Raw genomic sequence first — 18079 nt, 5'->3', positions numbered from 1 at the left:
TAACAAAACAATCAAGGGACAGTATGGATAGAAGCTTAATTAGCATTAGCCACATTCTGCTTCTGTCCCCCAGTGTTAGCACAAGTTGTCTGTGTTGTGATAAACTCACTCCGGTTGTGTTCGTGTGATAAAGTGCGCTCCTAAAATGCAACACAAGTGTTTATTTACGTGAAAAAGACGCGCACCGGGAGCCGCTAAGCTCCGGAGCAGCGTGTGCGGCTCCGCTGGCAGCGCCGCTGTTTTTATAGCGCCGTTAGATGAGGCGGAGAGGGGAGGGGCGGGGGGGACGCTCGTGCCAGCCCGCACATGCGCACTCGGTGGGAAACACGATTGAAAACGGGCAGCTATGCCGCGCGCTGCAGAAAACGGGGTGGACGCGTCCGCTTGGAACAACGGCCGGCGTACCGGAGGACTGACCCGGGGACTGCGGGACCACCGGGAGGCTGCTGACAGGCGCTAACAGGCGATTCTTTCCCCGGGGATAAACCTCCTCCTCCTCCTTGAAAAAGCGGCGGTCCGCTCCTTTCTCCCCCATTTCCCTGCTCCGCTAGCGGCTCCGAGGCACCAGCGATGTTGCTACCGAGCGTCTAGGATTTTACCTCCTCCTCCTCCTCCTCCTGCCGCCGCCGCCGCCGTCCGTCCGTGCGTTTGTACCGACTGTAAATAAAGCCGAGCGCAGACAGAAAAGCGACACCAGCGGGCTTCACTATGGTTTTATCGGCGCTCCGCAGCAGGAGATGTCTTCATAGCTGCTGTATGGGGACGTTATGCTTGCAGTTGTTGCTGTGGATTTTATGTGCCGTGAACGGAGAGGAGCAGCCGTTCAGCGTGGAGGTAAGATGTTTGTTGACATGACAGCCGTTCAGCTGAGCTTCACCCTCCCACCTTCGTGTTTGACATAATTTTTATTATTTTATAAATCCTAAAGAATAAAGTGTGAGAGGCTGCTGAGGCTCATGTTGATGTTTGAGCCACAACAACAGGGTCTTTGTGAGGATGTCCAGCTGGGTTGTAGTCCTGCCACACTTCTCTCTCTCTCTTTTTATTTTTAATTATCCTTTCAAATGGACACTGGAAATATAGCCCCTCATGTTGCTTTAAAAAGCTTTATGTGATGAAGCAAAAAAAAAAAAAGAGGAGTAGCTTCATTTCTGTGTGTTTTCATTCAGTCACAATACAAAGACAAAGAAAGTGTGTCCGCTCTCACACATCCAGAGAGACTACTAAGTGGACTATGTGAGCATCCAGAGACCGTCTTGTCGCTGCAGCTGAACCAGCACATGCTCCAGGGCTTAACTCTGGAGATCTTGTGGGGTCACGGGCAACAATGCGAGCAGCCAGATGAGAAGAGGGGCTTTCTTCACAAAGGGGGCTTTTCATTCTGATCTGATCTCTCGGCTTAATGGATCGCCAAAAGTCTTCAGGCTACGAGTGCAATGAACTCTGTGTCAGTGTTTCTGCTCTTTTCTTTCTTTCTTTCTGTGCAGGACAAGCTTCCCTCCCTGAGTTTTTTTTTTCTTTTTAAATGAAGGGCACATCTGTGTGTTTTACATCCTGCTTCTTGTTTCCAGAGCAAAGTGTGACACCGAGTCCCCCCTTCGCTTGTCTCTCGCACTCGGCTGCACATGGAGACGCCACACAGGATCGCCCTGGCATGTGCGCCGACACTCATTCAAGCCCTCACATCCACATGATTTGCGAGCTTGGCATGCCACGCCGTTCCATTTGGAAGGGCTGGAAGGCAGCAGATTTGGTCCAGATGCTACAGGTTATTCAGTTAAAATGCCCCACATGACAGGAGGAGGAGGAGGAGGAGGAGGAGGTGAGCTAGAGGGACGTGAGGAGTTTCATTCACAGCTCTTGTCGTCCCCGTGTGACCGACGTTGTGTTTGTCAAAACTCACACACTTGATCTGATTCTCCGCTGCACAACATAAACGTGATTAAAAGCGTAATATTAACATTGTTGTCATACTTCTCCCACGTCGTCCGCCTCCACTTGAATGTCATTATTCCTCCCCCTGCCTTTGCATCTCTTGTTCCTTTGTGCCACTGCATTGTGAGTGTGGCCCTGGCACTCTGACTTGCTCTTTAGAAATCCCACAACTGTAGTAAATCACTTTCAAACCACTCGTAGTCAAAGATATTTTGACTTCTATGCGTGCGAGATGTTTGCTTAGCGAGCTTGCTTTGAAGCTGTGTTTTCATTCACAGAAATGCCAGTTTGCATATTTTTACATGTGCTGGAGCCGGATGAGATGTTCTGCATGTATGTTGCTGGCAGCCTCCCGCCGGGCCTGTCATGTGGAGATACTGCTGAGCTCACACATGTCAGCTCATTATCCCTTCCTATAGATTGTAGCGCTGCGTAAACGTGGTGGTTTCACATCCGTGGATGTTTCCAGCTTCCTGACATGACAGCATCTGTGCAGGATTTCAGAGCCTTCACACGTTCTCGTGTTGGCGAGAGCAGGGCTTCTCGCCGTAACACGAGAGCTTTACGGCCCCTCATCTGACTGCTCTTGTTGTTTTGAAGCCAGAGAGGTCTTGTGGCTCCGGTTAATAGCGTTTTAAACTCTTTCATCGACAGCTGGTGAAGTGCCCATGAGCAAACTTTGAGGGTTTAACGCTCATCTGTCAATGTAATGTGCAATACTTAGATTTCATGTGTGATATCACCTCACTGTTGTCGTTACTACTTTTCAAACTGCATGTCATCTGTGCAATATCTGCCAAAGTTTTCTTCTGTCTTCAATGATCTTACCAACATGTTCAACATACGAGCCACCGTGGTCCCCAATAATAAGCCAATTTCTTCCTAAAATAACATCAGTCGCTTGGAGAAAAGATTATTATCATGTTGGGAAGTTATTTTTTATAGCGTGCAAAACATAAATCATGACATTACATGTTGTATTTCTGACTCTGACCTTCATTTTAGCATAGAAGGAGGAAGCACAGAAGGTAATCCGTCTGTCTCCTTCACAGTGATTGACACTTCCCACCCTGATGGTGCAGGATACTGAGCCAACATGAAGTCAATAGGAACCGATTGACAACAAAAAAAGGAATAACACGGCCGTGGTAGGATGAGGGTTAAACATGAAGGTGACTTTAAACTGACAAATAAGTAAACTTTTATTTGACCTCTGGGCGATCTGAAGCAAACCGACTGCGTTGTCCTTCTGTCAGGCGGCGGTTCAGACTCCACTGACTGATGTCTGTCTGCAGACGTATAAACACTTTCTGTCTTTGAAAACCCAAACTGGTTTCACTGGAGCCACTTCCAGCGCTTGTTATGACTGTGTGTATGTAAGTGTCTGTCACCACACCTACACCGCGGGTCACAGAGGGTAATAATGAAGCCAGAGATGAGCGTTTCTTCTAAATAACAGGTGTGGTTTGAGGTGGGAGGTCAGACCGAGCCTCCCCTGTAATTGCTGGTCAGACTGCGGCCTCTTAGAAAACCTGACCCGTTCCAGCGCCGACTTTCTGGATTTGGCTTCATGGCTGAACTGACTTTAATGCCACTTGTTCTCCGATCGTTTTTGCTTTGGATTGTGTTTTTACAGAACAAGCCGCCTGTCACTCAGCGTGTGATAAAACAGTGATTAATGCTAACGTGCTGCGCCTCACTTCAACCCTATAGATGTGCCAGTCTGTGCTTACTGCAGAAATATTTCCTGAAGCTCTTCAGCTTTTGTTTATCCGATTGTCTTCCCGCGAAGAAGTAATTTTCTCTGCAAATTAGACAATGTCATTAACAATGGCACAGCCACGAGTTAATTTTATTTATCTCCTCATGAGTTTTATTTTCTGTTTCAGTTGATTTTATGGAAAAAAAAAAAAAAAGAAAAGCTAATGATTTAGTGTGACAACCATGAAGTCATTTTTTAGTGCTTTTCTCTGCAAGGCCTGGTGCTGTAGGTGGGCTGTGAGAGCAGTCGAGCTATCTTGAGTTATTTTTATCATTAGCTTTTATATAACGCAGAGTAATTAAAAGAGAGATAATGGAGGTTTAATCTCTCCTCCCTGTCCTCGTTTGACACTGTCCAACAGTTAGGGGGAAATTTCACTTAACATTACGTAACTCATTCAGCGCCACCGACACACAGACGGTCGCTCCGAAGGATTTCAGCGTACGACGTCACATTCAGCAGCTTTTAAGGACACCTGGAACCGCCGAGCTAAATTTATTCATCTTAAACGCTTTTTGTTTCTAAAAATCGTTCAGTTACGTAAAATCCTCACTGTACCGCTCGGCTATTTCTGTACCGCGTGGTCTGCGTCCTCTGCGTCCTGTCGGGGTTTGATTCATTTTTCTCTCTCGCTGCTGCGGTGGCTTTCTTTCTCTAGGTACACAACAACAACAACAACAACAACAACAACAATGGAGGCCTCATGAGCTTCTCGCCGCCTTGGTTGCGCCGAGCGCTTCGCAGAGAGGCATCAGGTGCAGCGCTCGCGCTCTGAGTCACATTAAGTGTTTGAATCATGCCACTGTGCTCACCAGAGACAAAGTGAAGTTGCTTAGTCAGAGATAATCTGCTGTACAATAAAGAGTGCAAAGTTGTACTCCCATCTGCTAACACATCCTGTCTCAGATGGATGAATGAATTAGGAGGAGGTGGTTTGGTTCGACTCCGCTGACTGTCGGCTGTAATTATTAAATCCACCGAGGATTTCATCTGCTCCCTCTGGTTTTTTTTTTTTCCCTCCGTGTGTCAGCTGGTTATCTCTAGCAAAAGATCTCCAAGAAACGTAGTGGACAGTCTGAACTTTAGTCAGAAAACAACCGATTGCTGGTTGGTTGTCATCCAAAGAGACAGAACTAAGTTGTTGGCTTTTTGCTGTAAATGTCGGGACAGAAACACCTTAAAAGGATTCATAAATGTGACCGTATTACTGATTATCTGATCGCATCTGGAGCTGTGCTATCTTGAGTAAACTGAAATATTTTGCAGAATAATAACATTTATTTGCTGTCATTTATTTAGACCGGTGCCACTTGTGTCTACAGCCCACGACGCTAGATTAGCTTAGCATGAAGACTGGAAACTCCACGACAGATGGCTTTGATCCGTCCATAGCTCTGATATGCGTTTACAATCATCGATTTAAGCTTCTAATTAACACAACTCTCGTCTGGGCGAGCCGCGCACGAACTCAACTGGAACCGTTTGGTGGAACCGTTTCTGAACCGGGCACGGCGAGCTGTCGGTTTTACAGTTTAGGAACGAAACAAACAAACGAGATGTTAATTGGAGTTAGCTTTAGAAGCGTCGGTAGGCTTTCTGTACGCCGAGCTAAGCTAATTGTGTCTCTAGCTTTGTTTTTAATGGACGGACGTTAGAATGGCACCAAAGTTCTGATCTGGCGTTGGGCAGGAAAACAAACATGTGAAATATTCCTCTTATGGCACAAAAACAAGGAGCAGCGTTGCACGAAACAGTCATTATTTCATATAGACATTTCAGCCTCCTCTATTCCCATTAACCTTACGATGGTGTCACATAAGTGTAAGTGGCGTAGCTGTTTTCAGCGCCGTGCTAATGCCAGGCTCAGCGCCGTCCAGTGCAAACTACTTAGTGCTGTTGTCACTATGTGAGGAATGGCAGAGCTTCATCCCCGTCTCAGCTCTTGTTACCAGTTGGCATGCTCGGCCCCTGAGTGGCATCTGAATAATGGAAAGCAACTGGTGGGAATGTGTGTGGACCAGTGCATGTGTCTGTTTTCTTCGTGTTGTGGCTTCGCTCGCGTCCATGGATTCTTCTTCTAGCTTTGTGATGTTTGCGTCCGTTCGTAGCCGCTTGCGTGTTTGTGCCTCCAGCTTTAATTCAGAAACCCGCAGTCTGCAGGTCAGCGGACTGAAGGAGAGACTTTAATTTGGGCTCGACTATAACTACACACAACAAAAAAGCTGTGTTATAACCTCTTACTTGCTATTTTTGGTGCTAAGCGCCGAGCGGCGTGGGGTTTTTCAGCTCTGCATTTCCCAGAAATTGTTTGGCAGTCAAACAGTGTTCTTTGGTGCTTTGGCGTGTTTTTCCTTGAAACTTCTCCTAATGAAGTTTGAACGTTTCTTTACTTCCCTGAGCCATGGTGGTTATCAGCATTGATACTAACGACTTAACTGCTCCCCACAATTGTCCGGAATAGCCTCAAATTGAAAATGCATCTCGTCCTTTGCAGCAGAAGCTTTTTTTTTTTCCCCCCCAGAATGTAAAAGCTGTAATTGCCTCCGTCAATCAGCGGCTGTGATTGGGCTTTTGTTTGCATGAAAACGAAGTCCTTTATTTCCTCAACAGTTTACACACTCGTCTTTAACACAGCTGATATTGAAGCGTCGCTGCTGTTCCCCTGCAGCCACGTTTCCCTCCTACATACAGTACGCTTTGTATGTACGAGCTTACCTCCAGTGTCTGAGCGCACGCAGGCGTATTTATGTTGATGCGCTCCGGCCTCGTTTCTCGCCGAGCGGTCGTACGGATTGCGAGCGCGCACAAACGTGGCCGTTCTTGACGTCATTTGGCTTCGGTGAGGGAGCAGATTTCTGAGGCACCGGGGCGTCTGTGTCAGTCTGTTCACCCAATCCTGCAGAAATACAACAACACCTGCACGGACCTAAATGATTCATAATCACACACACACACACCTGACACTCGGCGGCAGCCACTTGTTATTGTTATGTATTGTTCTAAATCTTTCTCGGCGCGTGTCAACCGACAGCTTTGCTCTTTCCAAGACGTATCTTTGGTCACAGCTTACTGAGCTGTTAAATCTTTAATGTGACTGACAACTGCAGCATTAGATGATGCTGGTGGGGCGTCACGTGTAAAGCTGTCAATTAAGCTTTTGACAAGCACTCAGGGACGAGTGTGTGTGTGTGTTAGTGTGTGTGTGCTTCCACGCTGCACAGCTTCGTGAGTCATGACAACTGTTGCAATCTGTTTCTGCGCGCAGTAATATAATCACATTCCAGCATGTTTGAATAAGTGATTACTCTGCGCTTCATCCCAGAATTAACATAAGTTGAAACCTGAATATCAAACAGCCTTATGGGCGTTTTTTTTTTTGTGTGTGTCTATTAGGGTTTGATATCACGCTGCAGCTGATGTCAGATCTCATAATCTAGACATTTCTTGCTATCATTTTTCATCATCTTAAGTCATTAAAATCCTTTGACAAACCTCCCCGACAGATTATCCACTCACAAGCCGGCGTTCTGATCAGTATGTATGATCAGGCCGTGACATTTTTGGGTGACATTTTTGTGACATTTCGTCCTAATGGGGCCACTGAGATGGTGGACATTGCATGCATAAAGCCGGCGTGTGTGTGTGTGTGTGTGTGTGTGTTTAGGAAACGTGGCGGCGCCCTGTTCAGCCTCTGTGATAATCGCGGTGCGCCGGGGTCATGAGGTGCAGATGATAGTTTTGGTATCATTAAAACTCCTGTTGGCTCTTTTTTTTTTTCTAATTTAAATCTCACCAGCATGAATTCGAGTACAGCACTTTGAATTACGCGTGCATGTGTGTGTGTGTGTGTGTGTGTGTGTGGGTTTGTGGTTATCGGTGTGGGCAGGAAAGGCTGTGGTTGCCTTGACGACCCTGGCACACTCACCAGCGGTTCGGCGTGTAACCGATGAATAATTAAGGGTGGTCAGAGGCGGCGGGGCCTTCCTGGGAGCCCGGCATCGTGTTCCCACCAGCAGTCACCTGCGCTGAGAGCCGCCGTCGCCCTGAGCTGCTCTTTCACCCGACAGATTGACGTCTTACTGTCTCCACCTGCCGTGTTGTTATACAGTCAGAAAGATTAATGCAGGGCTGCTGGCACGCTTGCTGGATGCTGTCGTGGAATATCTCTGCCGTGCTGAATATTTTGCAAATGCATGCAGTAGCTGGATGCGCTTTAAAACGTAGGTGCAGCTGTTCTTAACCGTCCACAGCTGGAGCCCCTCTAATAAGTGACTTCTCTCCTTTCCGCTTTTTAAAGTTTGGAATAATTGGCAGACCTGTTATTTGTGGTATGAAAATGACTTGGGGCAAGGTCTTCCACTGCTGATTTTCCATCCTAGCAGGGAGCTAATTGTATTCTGTCAGCATCCCTGGATGTAAATCACTCACTGATTAGATGAGCAGAATAGAAAACTAGAAGGGCTTTAAGTGTCTGTGTCCTCGGTTGACAGGTCCTGGCCTATAGCACAAAAAAACAAAAACGCGTTGGCATTTTGCAGCCTACAGGCAGTATTTCTGTCAGCTGTATCTGTCTGTTAGTGTTTGTGAAATGGTGCATTTGACCACCGGATCAAGTGGTGCTTACAGGTTGTGCATCTCGTGCAGTTATTGAATCAGCTGTCAGTCATTTTCTCGACTTGTTGATCAGTTTGTTTTTGTATAAAATGGCAGAAAGTGGTAAAAAAAATTTTTCCTCGTTGTTTCGAAAGGCCAAGGTTACTTTCCGGAATTGCTTTTTTTATTTTGCCGGGGGGGATAGGAACCCGGAAATTTTTCCCTTTTGGGAAAAAAAAAAAAAACTTTAATCAATCCATACATTACCAAAGTAGTTGGCAATACATTTTATTGGTTGACAACTAATCAATCAAACATTGCAGCAGTGATTTGAAATAGCTTGATGTAAAAACATACTTTATTTTGAAGATGTGGTGCTCTAATTACAGATCTTTGTGTTTTGAGACAGAAGATGCCATCGTGCCGTACACGATAGAGGTACTGATGCTATGATATGAACATACAGAACCCCTTTGTGGGCTCAGACTGAGTAATATTACTAAATTAAAATACGAGGTACAGTAGATCTCCTTTGTTCCATTTCCCTGTAAAGCTTCTCCAACTGGCTGAGCTTTGTAAACAAGCTCTACTTTGTGTCTGCGTTCATTGAAGGTCTGTCTCATCACCAGAGAGAGATTTGAGACCAGGCTGAGCCTAACTGCCCCCGACGTCATCCTGTTTATCATTTGTACAAAACATTTAAAGTTTCTAACTAAAGAAAAGTCTCGACACCAACATATCAAAGCTGAGGTCACCTGATCTCTCCACCGATGTCTTTTTGTGGCGTCTCATAAAACTTTCAGCCGTTTTGAAGTCACCTTAATGTCAAACGTGTGGCCCCGCCCCCCGACTAAAGCTCAGCTCTCATGTCCACAACTCGCCATCAACAATTAATGCACATGTGATCTGCAGCGCAGACCGCATGCTGTCCCTGTAACCTGAGGGGGACCGGGCTCCCGTCAGCTGATCAGTCACCAACGTCAACATCGCCAGGCGCCGCGTGTCGTCGTCGCCATGCCGACCGCACTTCCCGAGCCACGTCTCATCAATAATTAACCCTCGCTTACAAGTCGGCCTTTTGATGGCACCTATCGGCTAATTGGCGCGCCTCCTGCTCGGCGGGTAGTGGGCCAAGCCGGCCCGTTGAGAGGTGGTCTGGGGACATGAGCGCTGCGAGTTCACCTCAGTTGGCTGGTTGAGGACGAGGCCTCTGAGTCATTCCTGTGCTGTGCTCGCTCGCCGACTGGATAATTCACCTGCTGCTCTTTATGAGTTTACCTGAGATGGCTTTGCTAATGCTGACTCTGGTTTTAGCCGCTCTGTTTGCAAGCATTCTCCACCTGAAAGGTCTTAAGTAGCCGGATAAGAGGCTTAGAGAAATGGGAAAATGTATTTTTCTGAAGATAAGGGTGTTTAAAAGCACTGAAGTGTCCTTTAAGGCCGGCTATAGGACCAAGATTTCAAACCACAAGCTGTACTTTTTCCATAATGTGACAAAGGTGAAAAATAAATGCGCTCTGCGTGAAGGAGTGCGGAGGGAGGCCAGGCCAGGTTCTTCTCGCATCTGAAGCATGAGAGAAATCTACTTCAAAGTGAAGTGAAATCAAGTGTGGAGAACCCAAAAATAGGCACTGATGCATTTCAGAGATTTTAGCCTTCATCAGGGCCTTGCTGGTGGACTCCTTATCTTTCCACTTCACGAGCGCCTTGATTTCTGGAGAAGTTTAACCTCGTTACAGCACTCACTGCTTTCTGCTTTCGGGAAGTGCTCAGTAGTTCTAACAACATTATTGTTAGATCACACAGATGTGAGGGACCCGCGCTTGTTCTCTGACATATTAACGCTTGGCTGGTTGAAATCGGTTGAAGCCTGGTGAGAGCTAGAGTCGCTGTGAAGGCGTAAATGAACCGAACTGACACTCCGAGATTATTTCTGCTTAGTTTGTGATGAGAATGCAGCACAAACACAAAGCGCGCTGTGTGTTGAGATTGATGTTTGGCAGACTTGTTTTTCTTTCAGTCATTTAAGAGTAGTTTATATTTTGATAAATATTCTCATTCATTTCATTCATGGCTGTACATGAATCTGCTGCTAGTTAAAATTAGCATCAACGGCTAATTAGTGAAACTGAAAGATGCTCCGAGATGCATTTTATCACCTTAAGAACAGAGCTAGGAAAAGATTTTGTTATCGTGGACTCTGTTGGCCACAATACATGTTTAGCTTGATGCTAAGCTAAGCTAAACACCTGCTGGCTGAAGCGTCACATTCAACAAACAGTCAGAACAGAGCATCTGATTGTGGAGCGATAACATTAATGCTTAGCTTTGCCTTCTTCAGTTCCCTTTCAGTCGCTGTGATTCAGTTTATGGTTTAAATGGCTAAAAGCTAAACTGTACCTATGAATCATTTTCTGCTTTGATCCACAGAACTGAAGCGTCGTGGTGAACATGCTCCTAACACGTCTTCATTAACCTTTAATGCAGTTTTCAACCCCGTCTTTCCTCGTTCTATCATCAGAACAGTAGTTTATCGTCCTGCGGATGTTTTCCTGTAGTGACGTGCGCTTACCGTCCTGTGTCACCGTTATTACATGAACAAGGAGTCCAAATTGAACAGCACCGTCCATGCTTACAGGCTCCCTTGTTATCCATTTGCAGAGAGAGGACGGGGAGGAATTTCTGTCTTATTGAATAAAGGAGGCTGTCGAGCCGGAGCCTCCTGCTCTCAGGAATCCTTACATCGGCAGAACGCCGGGAACCATACATCACCAAGCCAGAGAGTGAATCAATGAGAAAGAGAAGTGGGCAGCGGCGAGCGAGGGCAGAGAAAGAAAACAGAAAGATGTGAGACAGATAGGAGAGTTAAAGGTAGAGGAAAAGCAACGAGCTCGGCACTGATTCAGCAAAACGCATCTCTGAGATTTGCACTTTTTGGGTCGCCATCGTGGACGTGGTGAGCTGGACGCTGGATTTAACAACATCCACAGTGTTCAGCTGTATTCTACGTTATAGGAAATGCAATAATCGATTCCTACTGTTGCTTCTTTTTTTAACCACTTTCCCAAAGAAGACGCAGAATACTAATAATGTAGAAGTCAAGACATAATCTATAAACTCTGGCATGATGATGGAATCACAGATCAAAGACTGGGGTTTAATCTTTGAGAGCGTATGCAGTATTCATGTGTTTGAGCCTTGAGCTCGTGCTTCTCTTTGATTCTCAGATTGGAGGGTGTGGATGTTTGATTCTGGAAGTGCAACTGTGGCAACTTTTGTTTGGCCATGGACGGAGGAAAAATGCAAAAAAAAAAAAGCAGGTGGCGGTTTTGGGAGAAGCCTTGGAGGGAACTTGGTGTCGACTTATAGAATATTTAACTCATTTAACAAAAAACTTAGTCAGAGCTACTTAATAAAAGGGAGGCGTTTTGACAGAGATGGGTAACCTGATGATGACATTGTGATTTTTAAAAGCCATTTAACCATCCATCCATCATCTCTACACCTTAATCCTCACTAGGGTTGTGGGGGGCTGGAGTCTATCCCAGCTGACTCAGGGTGAAGGCAGGTTCACCTGGACAGGTAACCAGTCTATCACAGGGCTACACTTAGAGACAGACAACCAAGCACACTCACATTCACACCTACGGACAATTTACAATCACCAATTAACCTCAGCATGTTTCTGGACTGTGGGAGGAAGCCGGAGAACCCGGAGAGAACCCACGCTGCACGGGGAGAACATGGAGACTCCACGCAGAAAGATCAGGACGCGAACCGGCGACCTTCTAGCTGCGAGGCAACGGTGCTACCCACCGGGCCACCTTGCAGGTCTAGTTCCAAATATCTATAGTGTAATTCTGACTCGTCGTACTTCTAGTTTGCGGTATCTTTAGTTCCCCTCAATACAAAACATCCACAATGTCTTTTTCAGATGTCGTGAATAAAGTTTGAACTCGTCAGCATTAAATCCAAGAAATCTCGAACTGGAATTCTTACAGCATGCAGCAGAGATATCTTGATTTTAGGGTTTTACGAGGTGAAATGACAGATAATGGCAGATATCTGCAGTTACATCAGAAGCGATGGCAGGCGATGGACGGAGGTGGAGGAGGCTTCTCAACACACCAACCGCATACGGCGGCGCTGCGTGGGAGATCAGTGTTCTGAGCCCGTCACAGGTCCTCAAGTGGTTCTGGAGACAGAAAATCACAAAAAAAAAACAAAGCTTTACGTTTTAACTGCGAGTCTCTAATGAGCAAAACTCTTGTTGTCCACAAGTTCCTGCCTGTAAGGATTTCTGCTGATGAGCTTCTTTTATTTCATGTTGTTTTCAAACGACGCAGCAGCAGCTGGCTTTGCTTCTGCTAACGTCGTTCAGATGCTTCGCTGGAAGATATCAGATGAGGAACGCAGACAGAAACAATTCAGATTAGTCACAATGATGTTTGTTGACAAGTCAGGATGATGTTATAGAAATGTTGAATACAAACTCTGACTGGTCGCAGTGTAATTACTGATCAGCTATTAAACGCTTCAGTGATTAAGCCTTTAAAAATTGAATGTGAAGAGTTTGAAAGAAGAAAACGTGAATATTTATGGCATCATGGCAACTGTAGGACTTTTGGAGCTTGTGTTGGACTAAAAAGCAGTCTACCTCGCTGCTTACACAAGTATTTAGTGCTAAACACAACTAATTTGGGCTTCTCTACTGTAACGTTATTGTTTACTACACTTACATTGCTGTATTTTTATTTTACTTGTTATTTATTAGGCTTTTTATTAGGCTGAGCACTAATTTCGTACCATAAACACGTGAATGTGAGCAGGCGTGACAAACAAAGTTCCTTGAATCCTTCAGCGTGTGATCATGCACGACCAAGAAGCTGCAGCACGTGTGACGTTTACCTGCTTTTCTATTTTCATCTCTGCATGAACCAGTATCAATTTTGATTTGTCTGCGAAGCGCTGCAGCAGAAGAGACGCGGCGACCAGAACGACTGGGCCGACGGCGCTCGCTGTCATCGTAGGAAAGTTTCGTTGAAATCACCGGCTGCCCTCTTTCTGCTGGATCCATCCTTGGTGCCGTCTCGCTGTTTCCCGGCGGTGCTGTACGTAAAGAAGCAGCGTGACAGCTACACCCTCCACATCCTGCCTCCGTCTCGCCGTCTTCATTCTCATGTGGGACGCCGAGCTCGCCTCCTGCACAGACATCATCCAATATCCTGTCAATATCTGAGCTACAGACATGACAACAGCCTCTGCTTTCCGTCTCTGATGCGTCTGATAGTGGCTGCAGCGTCTGGAGGCGCACAACCTTCACACTGTTCGTCACGAATACTTTCTTCATGCTTTACAACGTCTTAATATCTGGAGTACACGTTTTCCTCGGGAGGAAAGATAAAAAGGCCGACACAGGCTCTTTTATCTGAGGAAAAAGTGGTCTAAATTTTATTAAAATGCATCAAATGTAGTGCAGCTCAAGTTGAATTAAAATATTCCTCTGCTGGCAAAATCAGGTTGTACAGTCGTCTTTTAAGACTGCAAAGGGGGAAAAGAAAAGCGCTTTTCTTCAAATACGCAGTGCCACGTCTGAACTACAAAACTTTTTCATCTATATCTTTTTTTTTTTCTTTTCTTTCCTATTTCACCCCAAAAGCACCAAAGAATCCACCAGGGCAGCGGTTACAGGACAGAGCCGAGTTTCAATATAAAGCTGCAGTGTCAGAGAGGAGATGAGAGGGAGGGACGGAGATGATTACAGGACAAGAAGAAGGAAAGTAGAAATTAGAAAGAAAAGAGAGCGACGTGAACGGAGGGAAGATGTCGGAGGAGCGAAGATCTGACGGCGTGAATGCATGATGTTAAATGTTGCTTCGGGTTAAAGCGAATTGACGACGGAGCGTTTGAAAGGCTGGAAAATAAAAAAGATGTCAAGGATTCCAACTAAGATTTGAATGTCTGTAACAGCAGCTCAGTATGTAGAGACTAAAACAGGCCCTTTTAGCTCAGTCCTCTGGTGTTTACATCTCCTATAGAGCGTCCGTCATTCATTGGTGCGATTTAAATTTTTTGTTTTACTTTCAGAACTAAAATTTTACCTCCTACATTTTGCCTTTCTCACGCCAGAACATACCGTCTGCTCTGGAGGAAGATTTGTTGACGTGCTTGTTTGTCTGCTGCAGCGTCGTCTCATGATTTCTTGACTGTGGACTGTCATGTGTCATTTCATGCCCGAGCTCTCTAAAAGCGTCACCGGGCTTCAGAGTGTGTGTTTGTGTGTGTGTGTGTGTCTTTGCCAGCTTGATTTGTTTGCAAGCGTTTCGTCAGCGTGTGCGTCTTTGTCTGAGCTTGCATGTGTGTGTGTGTGTGTGCCACATTAGTGTAGTTTCAGTAGCCGAGCAGCTGAATGAAAATCTCACCCATGAACCTCTCTCTCATTCTCCCCAGAGGTTTTTTTTCACAGTGTAAAAACCTGACACACATTGTAATGTTATCACCCACTCACTCAGCGCTGGGGGGTGGAGGAGGGTGGTGGAGTGATAGAAACAGAGAGGTGGTGGGAAATGCATGAAAAAGACCAGAGCACCGAGCGGAGAAGGATGCAAACAGGAAGGAAAATAAGGGAGGAAAAAGGACAGCATGCAGACGTCAGGTGGACAAGGTTTGCAAATCATGTCGTGTGCTTTTTAACATCTGTCCCGCTGATGGGTGCTGCAGAGTGTGGATGTGTGCATGCCTACGTATAGTCCTCAGCAGGCAGCAGAGCAGAGCATCAGGGTTTTGTCAGCGTGCCAATCACAACACAGATAATCTGCAGAGAGAAAGTCAGGCTTAGATACTGTAGAGCTTAATGGTACAAGGAGACTTAAATGTCAGTCCATTTTTTCCTGTGATACACGTGTATAAGTCGAGGCTTTCGCTATAGGGTTTAGTGTCTTCTAGGATGTGGTGATTGTGCTATAAAAGCAATACTTTATTAAATGGGCTCTTAATTTTATTTCCAGGAACAGTAAAGGGAAAATGTAGACAAAGCTCTGAGACTCTTTTAAATTATTTAGCTGCGTTGGGTGGATAAGCAGTTGTGGATTTGCTCCAATTAAACCCAAGTAATAAAAATTACTACATGTTCAGCTGACCGCAGATTAAAATAAGTAAGTTTGCCATTTTTGTACTGCACATTATAATAGCTCCCAAAAATAAAGTGTTATTTGTTTAGGTAAATCTAAAAGTGTTTGTTTTTTTAATGAATAGTTTAGTATTTTGGGGAAATAGCCTTATTCACTGTATTGTAGAGAGTTGGACAAAAAGATTGATACCATACATGGCAAGGCTACAGCTAGTAGCCGGTTAGGTTAGCTTAGCTTAGCTTAGCATAAAGACAAGAAGCAGGCTAAGCTAGCCTTGTTCAGTTTGAATGTTACAAAAAAATCTTGCCTGTTTTTGTTTTTACAGATTAAACAAACAAGGTATAAGATGCTAATTAGTCAGCTTTAGAGATGCTGGTAGGAGGAGACATGCTGCCAGTCTTATGCTAAGCTAGCCTAATTATTTACTGCAGCTTCACCTATAGGACAAAAATTAGCTGTCGAGCTGCACACAGAACATAGTCCTTATTCTTTTAACAGAATATTGTAAAGCAGTACACATCTTATTCTTCCTAATAAGCCATCATGCTCACTGAAAATAGTTCCTAAATCACCGGTAGCTACCCCAAGACAGTGTTATTGTATTTATATATTTAGCATTTCCAAGTGCTGGGTATCAATATTTTTTTCTGAGGGTTTTTTTCTTTTTTTAATTCTGTATTGCCCATAGCGCTTCACAAGTACTTTTTGTCAGATCTCACCTGGTGTTAAAATTCACAGTTACATTTACAGGTTCTGTAGGATCTATGTATATTTATATATATTTATATATATGTTCTGTATATACACAGTGTTCCTGCAGCTGGGCTTCTCTCTGGTCTTAGAAGACATTACCAGAAGTCAAGTCATGTTAATTGAGTAGCATCCTCTCGCTACGTTTAATTTCCACAATCAAAAAATAACAAAGATGTGCTTCCTTTGCACTTGTGACAGACATATATATTTTCAATCTTGCTTGCACTCCCGTTAAACATTTATACGAACAGCGAGTTTTAAAGTCTGATTTTTCTAAAGAGCTCGTTGTTGTTGCTGCTCAGAGTCCGACACGAGGCTCACTCACTGCAACCAGAGCTATAGGCTCACATTTGTTCCTTTGTGGAGTAATGGTTTGCCTTTTATTGCGTTCTCCTCGCTTGCTCTCACACCATGCCTCCCTCCCAGTTTGGTGAATTTCATTCTCAGTGTGTATGCTATCCTGAGCAGCAGGCCTCCGCGATGACTGAAGCAGCTCGACAACATTGTGTACGAGAATAGCGCTCAGGTTTCACAGCACACCGCTGCTGAATGAGGAATAAAAAGGGTCTGAGGCAAATACGCAGCCTGTCGGCTCCGAGTTCATCGGGTCTTTGAGATTCTAGGCCAGCGTCGTGTTGTTTCGCTTTCTCTACACTTCAAGCAAAACAATTTAGCTGCGTTTTTATTGGTTGGTTGGCTTTGTGTTAGGAAGTGCAGCAGTTGCCGAATCTGTTTACCATTTTTATGATGAAAGCTGAGAGAAGACAAAGAGGCTGGGACTATCCAAATCCCTAAAGCCTCTTCTGTGGGAAAGCCCGGCCGATCCCCCCTTCTCCTGCCTGGTCCAAAGATCTGAGCTGTGATTCCCTCTGGCTGGATTTTATAGAGACACGGAAAGCTCTATTACACCAAAGCTTTTCCCTGACAAGCCAAATGACATGATAACAGATGACATTCTGCACTATAACTGGTACAGAGATTTCTCTTTCTCTGCTTTTATGCCCTTTTACAAACGTCTTTCCCGAAGCGTCTCTGGATACGTTATTTGCTGGTTTTTGTTCTCTGTAGCTTTCATACGAAGCTGTATCTTGATGACATTTGAGTGTTGTAGGTCACGTAGAACAGGTTATATTTTATTTTACTTCTACTGAGTCTGTTTAAAATGCTTTTCAAATACAATGCTATGAACTCACAGCTAACACGGGGGTTTACACTGTAGTTCTGGTGGCCCTGCGCTGCTCTGGTGGGCCACATGGACCCTGGTAATGACTGAGCTTCAGAGCTGGTGGAAAGCATATACGTTTAAACAGCGTCAATTAACCTTTGAAGCATCTCTATATGGTGTTATTTATACGCTAGAAGATGCATCATCTAGAAACTGTGCACCGTGACGTTATATCTTATCATTTTAAGGCAGGATGGGATTTGTTTCATGGGAAAGAAAAACCTAAATATGTACTTTTGACACACAGAGATGAGTTTTGAGGCGTTTAATGAAGAACCCAGGGCTGCACGGTGGATCAGTGGTGAGCACCGTTGCCTCGCAGCTAGAAGGTCGCCGGTTCACGTCCCGGTGAGGACACCCGGGATCTTTCTGCGTGGAGTCTCCATGTTCTCCCCGTGCAGCGTGGGTTCTCTCCGGGTTCTCCGGCTTCCTCCCACAGTCCAGAAACATGCTGAGGTCAATTGGTGATTCTAAATTGTCCGTAGGTGTGAATGTGAGTGTGCTTGGTTGTCTGTCTCTAAGTGTAGCCCTGTGATAGACTGGTTACCTGTCCAGGTGAACCTGCCTTCACCCTGAGTCAGCTGGGATAGACTCCAGCCCCCCACCACCCTAAAGAGGATCAAGGTGTAGAGATGATGGATGGATGGATGAAGAACCAGAGAGAGATTTTAACGTTGGACA

At 45.2% G+C, this 18079-nt stretch overlaps 1 protein-coding gene across 2 annotated transcripts in view; it reads left to right on the top strand.

Annotated features, from left to right (window-relative positions):
- Positions 1-380: 380 nt before the first annotated feature.
- The window catches only part of LOC103363253 (matrix metalloproteinase-16-like), an 80927-nt gene continuing 63228 nt past the window's right edge, over positions 381-18079 (top strand). For both annotated transcript variants that reach the window (XM_008289929.1, XM_008289928.1), the window contains exon 1: positions 381-834. In XM_008289929.1, coding sequence (XP_008288151.1) covers positions 709-834 — 126 coding nt within the window. In that variant the 5' untranslated portion in view covers positions 381-708. The remainder of the gene's footprint in view (positions 835-18079) is intronic.

The sequence above is a fragment of the Stegastes partitus genome, unplaced genomic scaffold (genome assembly GCF_000690725.1).
Source record: "Stegastes partitus isolate 25-593 unplaced genomic scaffold, Stegastes_partitus-1.0.2 Scaffold646, whole genome shotgun sequence".
NCBI classification, from domain to species: domain Eukaryota; kingdom Metazoa; phylum Chordata; class Actinopteri; family Pomacentridae; genus Stegastes; species Stegastes partitus.
This window is presented reverse-complemented; position numbering and strand designations above follow the sequence as displayed.